General features: G+C 41.1%; 1 protein-coding gene across 2 annotated transcripts; it reads right to left on the bottom strand.

Moving 5' to 3' along the window:
- Positions 1 to 1,115: 1,115 nt before the first annotated feature.
- Positions 1,116 to 14,551, bottom strand: LOC119257377 (fetuin-B-like). Of its 2 annotated transcripts, XM_054700426.1 has the most exons (8): positions 14,439 to 14,551; positions 12,796 to 13,088; positions 12,379 to 12,489; positions 11,009 to 11,096; positions 8,726 to 8,904; positions 7,087 to 7,188; positions 2,544 to 2,627; positions 1,116 to 1,610 (listed from the first exon to the last, which is right to left on the bottom strand). In XM_054700426.1, the coding sequence occupies exons 1-8, from the start codon at positions 14,488 to 14,490 to the stop codon at positions 1,146 to 1,148; spliced, it is 1,374 nt and encodes a 457-aa protein (XP_054556401.1). In that variant the 5' UTR covers positions 14,491 to 14,551; the 3' UTR covers positions 1,116 to 1,145. The 2 variants fall into 2 exon arrangements, with proteins under 2 accessions (XP_054556401.1, XP_037381150.1); XM_037525253.2 differs by lacking the exon at positions 14,439 to 14,551 and having other exon boundaries at positions 12,796 to 13,294.

Raw genomic sequence — 14,551 nt, 5'->3', positions numbered from 1 at the left:
GGACAGGTCAGGGTGTTCATTGCCTGCTTCTGCTTCAACCAGGTTCTGGCAATGGCTGCATCTCTCCACTAGGGGTCCCTGTCCACAGGCCAGCTCCCTGGCCTGGGTGAGGCCATGCCTCCTTCTGCCTTGGGAGGCCTAGGCTGGTAAATGTTCCTGCTGCTGCTCTTCAGCAGCTGCCTCCCAACGCTTGCCAGTCCCTTCACTTGGCGCACAGGCTTCTCTGAGGTGACTTTAGTTGAACTACAGAAATGCAATTGTGACTCTGCCAGACTCCAAAATGGGGTCTGAGACACTACGAAATCTGACTCCCCACGAAATCATTTCTCCATCTATATGAAGCAAGTAAGAGTGACTATTGCCTACTGCTCTCAAGCTAATGATGCCACGGCCCATGGGCATCTTTTTGATAATAGCAGCCAGGATGGAAGACAATGATTACTCTTGGAAAGTCTTCATCAAAATATCAATATCTTTTACATAGGGAAGTGTGTGTGTGTGTGTGTGTGTGTGCACATGCTAACTGAGGGAGAATCTGTCCTACAGATTTGTAACTATGAGGAGAGGCTATGATTGAATGTCATGATGGGCCCTTTAATACGTGTCCTCAGAGAAACTAAATGATAAAAGCTGTTGTGGCTGTTGTTCCCAGGTGGTTAACACAGTTCAGATGCACTTCTCTTCTACTCAAATATGAGTTGCCCCAACTTTGAAAGCCACAGATTTCCAGGCAGAGGAAAAGTGGCAGAGGTTGGAAATGGTACAGGGAATGCTCAGTTAATGAACTTGGAAGTGAAAGGGATGCAGAGAGAGTACAGCCCTCTGCTGGGTCTCTGTTCCTTGAATGAGGTGGTATTAGGGAAAGATTCATCACAGATGAATTGCTGCCATAGAAAGAGTCAAGCATATCCATAGATGAAAGGGTGAAAATATCAGTGAGAGAAAGAGTCAAGCATATCCATAGATGAAAGGGTGAAAATATCAGTGAGAGAAAGACAAGACAGACATCTAGCCACGGCCCGAGGCCTTGGAGGTTTAGGAGGCCGGAGGCCCAGTGCACAAGTGGACAATTGACTTCATTATTTCTATGTCCAGTCAACATGCTGAGACCAAGAAGAGCCAAAGAGGTATTTATTAGCAACTTTCTACATTTGAATTGACCCCTTCACCCTTTCCCACACAATCCCTTCTCCTTTGGCCACCACATGACTATAGAGGATTTTATGTGGTTCTTGTGGAGGAAGAAGAAAAGGGTTGTCCTCCTGGGCTGGTCCTGGGCACTCAGCAGAGCGTTGTTCTTTGGAGGGGAAAGGTAGCACCAGCACTGTCTCCTTCTCAGGCCCCATGAAGAGGAAGGAGATATCCACAGGTTCTCCCTGGGGATTCCTGGTTAGATCCAGATGCACAGGGAAGGCCTCCACAGGAACACTTTCCTGGGACCCTTGGGGCTTCTCATCACCTAGGTCCGGGAGGTATTGGACAGATCCTTTTGGCACTGCTGTGGCTGGTGCATCAGTGGGAGCTGACTTTTTCTGCTGGGAGTCTTCCACCTTGGGCAGTTGCGCAGGACCCAGGTTAACAGCAGAGTTTTCACCACCAGGAGCAGAAGTCTGAAATAAGAACACTTTCAAATAAGAGATTGCCCCTCATTTGAAAACCTTGCCTTACCTGTTACCAGGCTAAGCTGTGCCTTCCTGATGGAATCTTTTAAAGGGAGACGAGCTGTAGGGATGAGTCTTTGGATAAAGGATTAAAAAGTAAGACCAGTAAGGGCCAGGGGAACCAAGACCTGTAGAAGCTTGATAGCAAGTCATGCAAACTCAGAGCTGACAATGGGCCAGGAAGGTCAAATGACTTCTTCAGTCCCCAATGAGCGGTCCCCCTGTTCCCAGCAGCGGTAGCAACAGCCACCTCTAATTAATGGCTTAATTTAGTTTCGTTTAGAAGTTAAGTACAGTCCCCTCCTCACACTTGTTTATCACAGGATCTGAATGAGAGAGCTGTTGCGATCTCGTTCTATAGCAGAACCCCTGGCTCACAGTGGCAACTCTTGCCCATGATCACACAACTCACAAATGGGAGGACTGGAGCCCAGGTGGCTCATCTCAACCATCCCCTTACTACACTATACTTACTCCAAGTATGTGCTAAGTAATTATTGTGGAATTGATTGAAAGCCTTTTGGAAACAACTAACCCAACAGGTATGCATAAGGGTTTAGGAAACTGAATTTAATAATGCTGCAGAGGCCTGAGTCATCCCAGCTAGTAGGTCCCTCTTTCTAAAGGAGTCTTATTTATTCTGCAGACAACTTTGTTTCTAAAACAATGTTTTAGAAACAGATCTTTTACTAGCTACCTTGTGGGTATGGCTTTAAAGCACTATGAGTAAAGTGGTGATCATACATTTTAGGGAGGTGAAAGGTAAGGTGAGCTAAAGGTTTAGGCACAGCTAAACACAAATATATCTTATACATATTTATAGATAATTTACATATGTATAGTTGCATTTCTTCTCAGCAAGACAAATATATTGAAAAGTACCTGTGATTTAAAGAAGTCACATGTCACAGAGACAGACTTTACGTTGCCATTTTCTATCAGAGAACCTTTGCAAAGGCCAACAGCCTAAGGAAAGGAAAAATACAGTGAAGCGTATTATGATTATCTATTATTTTAAATGAAAAACAGTTTGATTTTTGCTCATGCACACACAACCAATCAACATTTTTATGTACCTGCATGCAATAGGCAGGCTATCTGTTAACTCCTGCAAAATGATCCTTAGCAAATAATCACATAAAGTATACTAAGTTGCTCAATGACAAGAAACTAAGTGTTTCTGGCAAACAAACTCTGATTATTAGAATTTAGTGTGTGTGTGTGTAGGAGAAAATCTTTGTAGTTCTGCCTCTTGACTTCAAGAGCACTGAAGAACAATGATCTAGAATTCACCACATTATGTTTAAACAGATGGTCGCAATGATTCTCTATTGCCTATCTCCAGGTCATACAATGAGCAGGTTAGAAATTTTTCAGGCTTGAAACTCCATTAAAGTAGGAAGTTCCTAGCGAATGGGACATAAGCCCTTCCCTTCTCCTGTTCATAACCAAGCCACATAAGGGAAGGGCTCTAAGAGAACGTTCTGGAGAGAATCAGATACCACAGTAAGTACAACCTGGCCACTCCGATTCTGTCTAGGATTTACTGAGTTACCAAAATTCATAGACTTAGCTGTTGTACTAAATATATGACTATAGAGTTTGGGGACATATACACTATGGAAATTAGTATGTTTCTCTCTCAGAATTTTTTGAGATCAGGAACCTGGTTAAATAGTCTACCTTAGTGTGTAAGTGGAGTGAACAGCACAAGGAAGGCTATTTCTACCTTTGCGATAGTTGACATATACAAGGGTTTCATGGGAAAAGCAAATGTCATGGTACAGCTATTTTGCTAGTAACTACCAGTGGGTGATCTTTCAGAGACTAAATAGGGGGAATAAATAGTTAACACAGAGGTGGTTCCAAGGAGTCAGCTATAGAATACATCATCCTGCTAAGATAGTTTGAATCTCTGGATGAACCAACACCTGTATCACTTAAGAGAACCAGCAAGAGCGCATTTCATAGAGAGCCTATGTAGAACAAGAGAAAATTGTAAATGCAAGTTTGTTATGTGAAAGACATTGTACTCTTGTCTCTAATCTTCTTAGAACTTGGAAGAGCAAAAGTAAGCAAAAGATGGAAGAAAGGAAGCAAGAGTGAAACAGATCTTGACCACTTCTTTACAGCAGACCTTAAGTTCTACATCCACCTTGAGCTACAGAGGGAAAATTTTTTGATTGAATTAGAAATAAACGTTTGATTCAGAATTGACTGAAGAAAACTTTTTTCATATATGAAAGTTAATCTTAGTTACCTAAGTGAAATTTTCTTCTAAAAATGACTAGAAAGAGATGAAATCTGCTCAAGATGTTACTGGCAAATGAGAAAGGTCACACAGAGGAGAGTGAAGAAATTTCCCTAATTATTTCTTGAACAAATTGAGAATATTCAATGGACTGATTTCAAAGGTTTTTTGAGAGTACATTTTAGATTCAAACACACACACATAGGTTGAAATTTAAAAAAAGATGGAAAGAATATACCATGCAACAGGAATCAAAAGAAAGCTGGAATGGGCCTCCCTGGTGGCATGAGGGATTAAGTCACAACCTATGAAGCTATTCATAGCCACTGCAGCAGGAGTTCGATCCTGGCCAGGGAGCCACCCACATGGCACAGAACTCTCCTGACTCGCCCGCTGCTCCCTTCAGTGTATTTCAGTCAATCCACCTGTTCTGTCCCCTACTCTGTCTCTGGTGAATCCTCTCACCCCCAACACATCTGGCCTGTACCCCAGTTCTTGTATGCTTAAATAAATAAATCATCATAAAAAAAATGAAAGTTGGAATGGTTATGCAAGTATCAGATAAAACTGACTTTAAGACAAAACTTGTAACTAGAAATAGAAATATGTTTTATAATAGTAACAGTATCAGTTTATTAGGAAGATATAACAGTTTTAAATACATATGCAGCTAACAACAAAGCAAAAACTGAGAACATTCAAGAGACATGTAGGCATATCTACAAAAATAATTGGAATATCCAGTTTGATAGAGACTAGAATAAGTATGCAGAACCTCAAGAAGGAAATAGAAGTGTGAATAACACTATAAGCCAACTAAAGTAACAGTAGAATATATTCTTCCTCAGTGTACATGGGATATTCTCCAAGATGCACCTTTTACTAAAGTATAACATAAAACAAGCTTTAATAAAGTTAAGAGATTTGAGGTCATGCTAAGTATGTTCTCCAACCACAATGGTATAGTAATAGAAATGAATAACAGAAAGAAATTAGAATTTCATAAATATGTGGAAATGAAAAAACATGACCCAAAAGAACCAATTGGTGAGAGAAGAAATCACAAAGGAAATTAGAAAATACTTTGAGTCGAACATTCACAACTTCTGAGGTGGATCTAAGCATTACTGAAAAGAAAAATTTCTACCTGTATAATGCTTATGTTAAAAAAGAAAATTAGCCATCTGTAACTAAAATCTCTCCTTTATAAAGCTAGAAAAAGAAAAAATTAAGCCAAAAGCAAGAAAAAGAAGGCAGTAATAAATAATAAGGAAGAAATAAATGAACCAGACAATAAAAAAGAATAGACAAAACTAAAAGTAAGGGGTTTTGAAAAGATAATAAAATTGGCTAAACATTAGCTAGACTGATGAAGATAAAATTACTCAAATTGCTAAAACTGGAATGGAAAATGAAACATTACTACCAATTTTTCAGAAATAAAAAGGATTCTAAGGGAATAATATAAGAACAACCTATGGTCCTTACAATGGTGGCAAATTAGATAACTTAAATATATTCCAAGGAGGAGAAATGCTACAAAAATTGAAGAACAGTAGATAATATAAACAGAACTATAAAAAATGAGTAGTTTTTTTTTCATGTAAAGAAAATTTCCATAAAGAAAAGTCCCGGCGCAGATGACTTCTCTGATGAATTCTAACAAACATTTAAAGAAGAATAAACACACCAATCAGAGTCTCAAAAGAATGAACACACCAATTCAGAGTCTCAAGAATAAAATATAAGGGTGAAAAAATTGTCTAAGTCATTCTAAAGGTGAATATTAAACTCATGAAAAATCAGGCAGAGACCACATCAGAAAACTAAAAAGACCAATATCTCTAATGCATATATTTGAATATTCTTAAAACAAAAATACTAGTAAAGGGCCTCCCCTGGTGGCACAGTGGTTGAGTGCTGGGCTGCGAGCCTCTGCAGAGCCGGTTCATTCCCCGGCCACAGGCAAGGGTCCCACAAGAAAAAAAAAAAAAAGAAAGAAAAAAAAAGAAAAAAACACTAGTAAAGTGAATTCAGCAATATTTTGAAAGGATTATACACCATGACCAACTGGGATTTATCTCTGAAGTGCAATATTGTTTTAACACATGAAAAACAATATTGTAATATGTAATACTCATATATTAAAGATGAAAAAATTCACACAATTATTAACTAGGAAAAGCATTTACATACACCAACACTGTTTCTTGATAAAAGCATTTAACAAACTAGGCATAGAAAAGAACTTGCAACTCTGATAAAGGGCATGGAAAACCTACAGTAATCTTTTTATTAAATGATGAAATATTGAATGCTTCCTCCCTAAAATCTGGACTAACATAAGGATGTCTACTACCCCCATTTCTAGTCAACATTGTACTGTAAGTTCTAGTCAGGAAAATAAATCAAGGAAAAGAATTAAAAGGTGTGCAGATTGGAAAGGAAGAAATAAAACACCAATTTGTAGATGGCATAATCTTGTATATAATAAACCCCAAGGAATCTACCAGAAAATGATTAGATGATCTCATCAAACTTATAGCATAGAAGATAAATCTAAAAAATGAATTTTATTTCTATACACTTGCAATGAACAATCCACATGAAATTAAGGAAATCATTCCATCACATTACTACCTGAGAGAATAAAATATTTAGGTTCACAAGTGAAAGTTCTGTAGGCTGAAAACTACAAAATATCATTGAGAGAAATTAAGTACCTCTGAAAAATGTGGAAAGAGCTGTTTTTCCTCATGTAGATTTGTTTTTTAGGTTAATTTTCCTCACTTTGATAATATCAACATAATTCAACTACAACTGAGTCTCTATTTCACAAGCAGTATTACAAATGTAACTGGACTTTTTTTTTACATAAAATCAGAACCATTAACACCACTGAGAAGATTCATCTATATTTTTGAGTCTCCTAAGATCATTCTTTTTCAGAGGCATCACATTGTTGATGAAAATTCTCCTTACAAGCGAATAAAACCTTATTAATGTGTGTGGGCCAGCACAATCTCCAACTAGCCAGTTGTTTCCTGAGGTGAACAAAAGCATCTCATGCATTATAAAACCTCATGTGTAATTTATACTAACAAATAAGCCTGCTAAATATTTCTCACGTGTGAACACAAATCTTAAATTCTGAAGAAATTCAGAGATACTCACCTCTGAGTCAGGAGACTGATGCGTGCAGCTGCTGGCCTGGGATTTGGTACAAGGTGCCTCTTTGATTAAATATTCCACAGAGTATAAATGTCCATCCACCCACTGAATGAGACAATAGTTGAGAAATAAAAATCAGACTTTCCACATGGGGAACTGTTGATTGGCAGCATGATTTTTACAGAACCATACACGCCCAAGTTGGGTTAGCGCGGGTATCCCAGTGTCCCTGTAAACCCACCATTATCAAAGCATGTAACAGGATCCTGATATGTAGAAAATAACCACCACACCTCCCTCCCCTTCTCAGGAATGAATGGGCTCTAAAAGCCTTCTGCCGGGGACCAGCCTCCGGCAAAACGTCATGTCAGGGGTTCCTGAAAGGATGAGAAGGCGTCAGCGAAAACGAAAGGGCTGAGGGGAAGGGGATGAGGTAGAATGAGGAGACACTGACACTTGGTGAGGTGCTAGTATCTTCTGCCGAGAAAGGCTCAGCAGGTTCTTTATTTATACGTTTTTTGCAAGCATTGAGATTACATTATCAAGTGCATAGAAACAAAGCAGAAACAATTAGTGCATCTCTTTTTCCGTGCTCTCAGCAAGAAGGCAACCTTCAAGGTTAATAAAAAAACTAAGTCTTACACTAAAATTCATTGTTTCAGCTAAACAATAACCTAAGACAGTTGATAGCCGCCAGTACATCCCTATCAGCTAAAGCCTAAGCAAAGAAAGGACTTTTCTTATTCTCATGGCCTTCGCAGCAGGAGCTGGCTGCTACTCAGCTATCAGAACTTTTTTTATTTAGAAACTCCTAACTCAAATAGCTTCATTTAAAAACTTTCCCAAGAAACTTCAAGGGAAGGCAAAAGAAGGACCCACTATAATTATTGTATTGTAATGCTTGTCAGGCATGTTCAACAAACCATCTCCCATTGTCAAGTGGGCCAAACTGCCCAACAACTAATTTCTAAACAAACAATTTTTCGTGCTATTTACTTACAGTATGCTGATACATATAATTTATTGCCTAAAATACTTTCTGATAAATTTTTCTCTATGACCAAGAACAAAAAGCAAAGGGATGCCAGATCTTCAGCCCCACGGTGTGAGGCCCTTTCTCTTTGCTGCTTGTCAGTATCCTCTCTGGCTGGAGCAACAAGGCCTCCTGCAGCAGCCTTCACTTGGGTGACCTTATTTTTCCTCAGGTAAATTTATTTTTAGATTAATTTTCCCCACTTTGATAGATCGCAATACAATGCAAATACAATTGAGCCTCCATTTCCCTCAGCATCCACTCCCAACCCTAACATGACCAGAAGCTGACTTGTTGAATGGCCCTTGGTCACTCAGATCTGAAATGTAGCAATAAACAGTGACCCCAAGTAGAGAAACCTAGACACTAGGTTTCACATTTCCCTCCCTGCCTTAAGACCAATGAAATAAAGGAGTCACACACTTGTGGAAATCATGTGATTAGCTCAGACACTGAAACATAATTGTGCGGGCATCAGGTATTCCAAGACAAGAACCCAAGAGGCTGCTTATCAAAAGGCACCCCTGACAGTCTCCTCTCAGCTCTGGCTCCATGGCTACATGCGGGAGATTCACTGTTGGTGTAACCACCAAGGGCATTCAGTCTCACCTGGCTAGAAGCCTTGGTGACTTTGACCAGAGAATACTGCTTCGAGGTGCTCTCACTGTTGTATTTTGCAAGAGATTCAGTGGCAGCTTCCAAGACCTTGGGATCTGAGAAGTCACGGGAGACAGAACCACCAGGCACTGGGCAGTCAGGGCACATTCGACGAATGCTTCCACTAGAAACTGTTGATGCCAAAGAAAGCACTTTTAAAACAAAGCTCCTTAATGACTTTTAATCCTGCTAACCATATAAACACAACAGAGGCAAAGACTGGAAAAAAAAAAGATAATACTAAATTTCAGCAAAGATGCAATAGAAAAGGTATTTTCCGTGGCCTCCCTGGTGGCACAAGGGGTTAAGCACAGCATTATGAAGCTATCTGTAGCCTCTGCAGCACGAGTTCAATCCCTGGTCAGCCAGGTAGCAACACACATGGCACAGCAGACCTCTCCTGCTTCGCCCGCTGCTCCCCTCAGCAGTGTTTTTCAGTCAGTCTGCCTGTTCTGCTCCCCACTGTGTCTCTGGTGAATCCACTCACCCCTCCCCTGACCCCCCCACCACACCTCTGGCCTCTACCCCAGTTCTTGTATACATAAATAAATAAATCTTTTTAAAAAAAAAAAAAAAGAAAAGATATTTTCTGGATAGAAAGCTGTCTGGATAAAAAATGAATTTTCTACTATGTGCATGTGTTACTTTTATAATTAAGAAACTAATATTTTCTTACTTCACATATATTTATTTACTCTAGGAATTTTATTCAAAAACACATGCTATATGTATTTATATTGATATGAACATTTTTTTCTCAACTAGTTAAACATCTTCTAAAAGCATCACCTCTAAGTGAGACTGAATATCTTAAAAGCTTGGGATTTTAGTACTGTCATGTCTTACTCACAATTTGGTGCCTAACACCAAATATAATATGTTCCATGTTTACCAAATGCTCATTGAATGAATGAGTGACTGAATGACCTAACAGAAGGTGGGTGCATACCTACCTTGGTAGAAAATGCAAGTGAACCAGAAAAACAATGGTCAAATCACCATGATATTGGATAGTATAATTACACTAATGGTACAGTTAGAATTTCTGATTAGGTGGAAATGGGGCTGGCAATCCCTGTGTGCCAGTTAGCTAGGGAACTTACCTTAACTTGTTTTTAGCAGCACAAACACATCGGTTTTGTCAACTGGAATCATCGCCAGGGGTCACTAGCTCCATCCTCATACCTTCGGTGGCTACATGTTCCCACTCTTAGTAATTGTTCTCTAATTTATTTTTAGGAGACTCATATGTTCACAACTAGGAAGCTTAAACCGTGGCAAATAAAATGTTTGCTCTGTTGCCTTGTCCCTCCAAGTAACCAGCCACATTGTTATCACCTGAAGCTTGTTTCAAATACAGACACTCAAGTCAGCACCCCAGACAGAGAATCAGAATCTGCACTTGAACATGATCTAGCAGGGGAGAGCCATGCACATAATAGCTTGACAATTGGTCATATCCTATTTCCTGGGCCTTGGATGCTGCTTCCCCAAGCAGGCCCCAGAATGATTGACAGTACATATATCAAAAATCATGAGCCTTATCCTCATTCCAGAACATTGATACATTTAAGTGAGTGTAAAGATTAATTATGGACTTCTAACATGTGACAGTGAGGAAGAATTGATAATTTTTCATTATATAAGGAAGAAAATGCAAGTAAATCAACGCATGATGTGAGCTCCAGGAGTGGGCTGATTAAGGTTTTACTGGGATGTAGAGAGGACAGCACTAGTCATTTCTTGAACAGAGAACATTGTGGAAGAAGTAGCTGCATCAACGTGCTCCCAGAATGGCTATAAGTTCAAGACAGAAGCTATCAGGGTGGCATCCTCAGCAGAGGGAGCCAAATGAGCAAGAAGCCCAGGCTGGAAAGTGTAAGGTGTGTTCAGAAAAGAGGGGGGCGTCCAACTGCGTGGAGTGCAGAGTGGTGCATTCACAGAGATAGCCACCATATTTTCAGACATGGTGAGAAAGGGCACCTGAGCACCAGATGTAGAAATTATGACATTTGTAACAGACCAAAGAGTTAGGATTTCATACTCAATGCTGAGTAATTACTGTGGGTGATTGTGGGAAGTGCCAGTACTGGATATAGCAGGAACATGGTCTTGGAATGAATGAATAGATAGTAAGGAAAGGAAAAATTCTATATATGTGGGCATTGCCCTATTTAAATGCTTTTTGCCCTTATTTTATTTAATAAAATGAGCAAAATCAAATGAATGTCTTACCTGGGCGAAGAGTACAGTTATAAGAAAGTGTATAGAGGATTCTTGCTGTCTTGTGCATATAAAATAATGCTTTGCATTGACCATAAACCTGGAACAAACACATGCATTTTATGACATGGAAGAAAAATCTAAGACTTTAAAAAAAAAAAAAAACCCAAACTGAACATTTTATTTTTAAGTTCTGAAAAGCTGAATGACTATTCTGGTGGCTTTGACTGTGGGAAACCACCAGCTGATTATCAAGCAGTTTAACCTACTTCCGGGGCACAGCCAGACCTCATCCCCCACACTCCTTCCTGGTCCCGTGCGACTGGGCACAACTGTGTTGTAACGCAGGAAGGTGAGTGGAAGTGACTGTAATCACTGCCAGGTCCGGCTCATGAAGACCTCCCCTGAGCCATCTGTCCTGCTGCTGGTTCTCTTGCCAGAGCTGAGGCAGATGTGCTGGTGACCCCAGAAGCCTGGACTAGGAGGTGACAGAGTCATAGCCACAAAGCAGAAAGACCCCTAATCACTCTTGGAGAAAACCCCTTCTTGTTCAGACATTTCTATTTTGAACTTTACATGAGTAGGAAACAAACTTCTGTCATGTTGGAATCAGCACACACTTTTAAGTCTAGTACACAGCTAGTACCTCCTTTTAAAGTATTAAATTTTCAGCAGGTAAATAGATTATTTGCTTTTCAAAAGTCAGCTTGGATAGTGTGATTAAATGATTAGGAAAGATATCTTAAACAGTTTACTAATACGATCTTGCATTCAAGTTATAAAATTCTTATTAAACCGTGGAGAAAAACCACTGAATGATTAAGTATAAAGTAAAACACTTACTCTGTGATTTTCAAGATTCATCAGTGGTCATCTTTTAAAGACTCAACTCTGAAGCCCTTTACTTTCCATTCTAGTCAGTTCTCCCATGAAATATCTGAGAATTCTATCCTGCTTCCCTCTCTCAGCAACAAATCAACACCAATGCTCAATAAAATAAAATCAAGCAACAAAAACCAAATGCTATCCCATCATCATTTATACAGTTTTCCTTACACCCACAACAGAGGACTTCACCTCACACCTTTATTTCACAAGTTAAACACTGGCTTAGCATCTACAGGAGAGTCCTGGAGGTAGAAAATAAATTAGGCAACTTTCCAATTCTGGGTTTCACAATTCCAAGTGGATTCTCAGAAATCCCTCAGAACATGAGTTAAACACTGTCTGTTCTGGTTATAGAACTAGAATGACCACAAGACACCATGTCCAGGAGATGATATTGACTGGCATTTGAAAGATGGTGCATCCTGAACAATCTTTACCCCAAAGCTAGAGGACACCTCTTTTCTCCCCTGGAGTCCCTGGACACAAGCACTTACTGATTCCAACAGTGGTCTCACATTACAGTCCTTCCATGACTTCCTGCTGAGCACATGGCAGTCAGTGTCTACCACGTCCAGGGTGAGATAGTACAGAGCTGCTGGTCCATCCTGTAGGCAGGGGTGGAGAAACAAACATGAGCAGCAACTCCTATGGACTGGCCCCCAAAGTCTCTGTTTTATAGCACAGTCAAGGCTAAGAAGCCTGTCAAAACTTCTCATCACATCTGCAATACTAGACAGGGGTAGCGATTAGCTTTGTCTCTAGTGACAGTGAGAGCATTGCAGACACTCTGGCTGAAGAGAGCAGAGCTGCTCAGCAGCTTCCAATTTGGAAAGCACCGGCAACATGTGTCCCTGGTCCCCAGCCCTGGCCAGCCCAGCGAGCACCTGCCCGGGTAGGGGACCATCACTTGCCTGTCTGTGTTCACGGACATCGCTCACTCGGTTGAGGCTCAGCACGTAGCCATCCTTGCGGTCCCTGTTGATGTCCCCCAGGGCAAAATTAGCAAATGACAGCACATCTGAGTCATTGCAGCCACGGGAGAGTAAAGGCGAAGGGTTGAAAACTTGCTGGGGTGGAGATGTAGCCCCAGAGCCCACAGCCAGGGCGCAGAGCACCAGGGGCAGGAGCAGACCCATTCTGTGGGGAGCAGATCCCACGAGGTGGCAGTGGAGGGAACTGCAGAGAGGAGGCGTTATATAATGCTCTGTAAGGCCAAACAGAGGTGTTTTACAATCACAATCAGAACCTGTGATCAGTATTTGAAACATGATGTCCCATTTTATCTCCTTGAATAACAAATGTAGATTTCCCTGAGTCAGTACTTGGGAGAAGATTTGCCACATTTTCTAACCTTAGGTCCCTAATCTCTATTAATGTGTACATGTAAACAAATTTGTTTCCTAATCTTTTCCTAGGAAATCCTAATAAACCCTGACGTCAGGGCTACGGTTGGTTGTGATTGGATTCTGCTGTGTCCAGGGATCCGCCTGAATCATAATATGCAGGATTCTCGGGCCTCGCCTGGTGGCGCAGAGGTTTCGCGCTGGGCTGCGAAGTTGCCCGCAGCCTCTGCAGCACTGGTTCGATTCCCAGCCCCCGGCGAGGGTCCCACATGGCAGGCAGACCTCTCCTGCCACACCCTCTGCTCCCCTCAGCAGTTTATTTCGTCAGTCTGTCTGTTCTGTTCCCTGCTGTGGTGAATTCTCTCACCCTCCCGTGCTTCTGACTGCACCCAGTGCTTGTATAAATAAATAAATAAATCTTAAAAAAAAAAAGAAAGAAAGAAAGAATATGCAGGATTCTCACACCCTCCCTGGTCCCCTTGCACCTCCCTCCAACTGATGTCCTCAGCCACACTCGGACTTGTCTGAGACTTGGGGCCTGGGGCCTTGGTGCCAGTGGTGACAAGTGTGTTCCTACTTCCTGCCTGATGCCAGTGTCACTGTTCATGTTAAACGCCTCAGTGAGGAACATGAGGCACCACAGAAAGTACTAGGCACTTTGGGTATCTGACTAGAATTTGTTCTTTTTAGCCTTATTTGGGTTCTTTTCTTTAAACAAAGACCTATTGGGTCAAAATGAAAGTAAATGGCATACCAACTATGCTTCTTTCTCTGGGGCTCCATAGTAACAAATTCATAAATAGATTAAAAGCTATGACCACTGTTGAGCGATCAAGACTGGAAAGTGACTGGAGCACCAGTATCTACAGACGTGGTTCTGAAATGATGCTGCTGTCCTGCTGAAGGCCTCCTTCCCTCAGAGGTGCTGGTTGTCATGGGTTTCACTACAACACAGGGCTTAATACTAGTTTCACCCTAACCAGGACACACCCCACACACTGGTCAAAGAAAGGAATGGGTATTAACACTGCCAAGAAGCCTCCCAAAGTCTTGTTGGCTGGTAAAGCCCCAAAGCCTGCCACAGGTCTAAAGCATCTTCCTGTGGGACCCACAGAAAAGGATCAGAAACAACCAGACAAGTCTGGAGGGAAAAGAGCAAAATCAAAAGCAAGACAAAAACTGCCATTGTCACTTCCCCACGGGTCTCTCACCCACATCTGTGTCACCCAGTCCATGGCCAAAAGGCAAGTGCAGTTTCTTCATGTTTCTCTCAGCTCCATGTGCCTCCTGCAAGTCTCTTTCAGACTCTCCATCCTGCTGCCTT

The sequence above is a fragment of the Talpa occidentalis genome, unplaced genomic scaffold (genome assembly GCF_014898055.3).
Source record: "Talpa occidentalis isolate TD23 unplaced genomic scaffold, MPIMG_talOcc4v2.1 talOcc4.4, whole genome shotgun sequence".
Taxonomy (NCBI): Eukaryota; Metazoa; Chordata; class Mammalia; order Eulipotyphla; family Talpidae; genus Talpa; species Talpa occidentalis.
This window is presented reverse-complemented; position numbering and strand designations above follow the sequence as displayed.

Excerpts from the sequence above, each read along its gene's own strand:
- LOC119257377 (XM_037525253.2), bottom strand. The coding sequence starts at position 13,227 with ATGTGGCAAATCTTCTCCCAAGTACTGACTCAGGGAAATCTACATTTG. Across the intron at positions 8,905-11,008 it reads TAACTGTACTCTTCGCCCAG|TTTCTAGTGGAAGCATTCGT; the intron begins GTAAGACATTCA and ends TGGCATCAACAG. Across the intron at positions 2,628-7,086 it reads ATCAGTCTCCTGACTCAGAG|GCTGTTGGCCTTTGCAAAGG; the intron begins GTGAGTATCTCT and ends TCCTTTCCTTAG.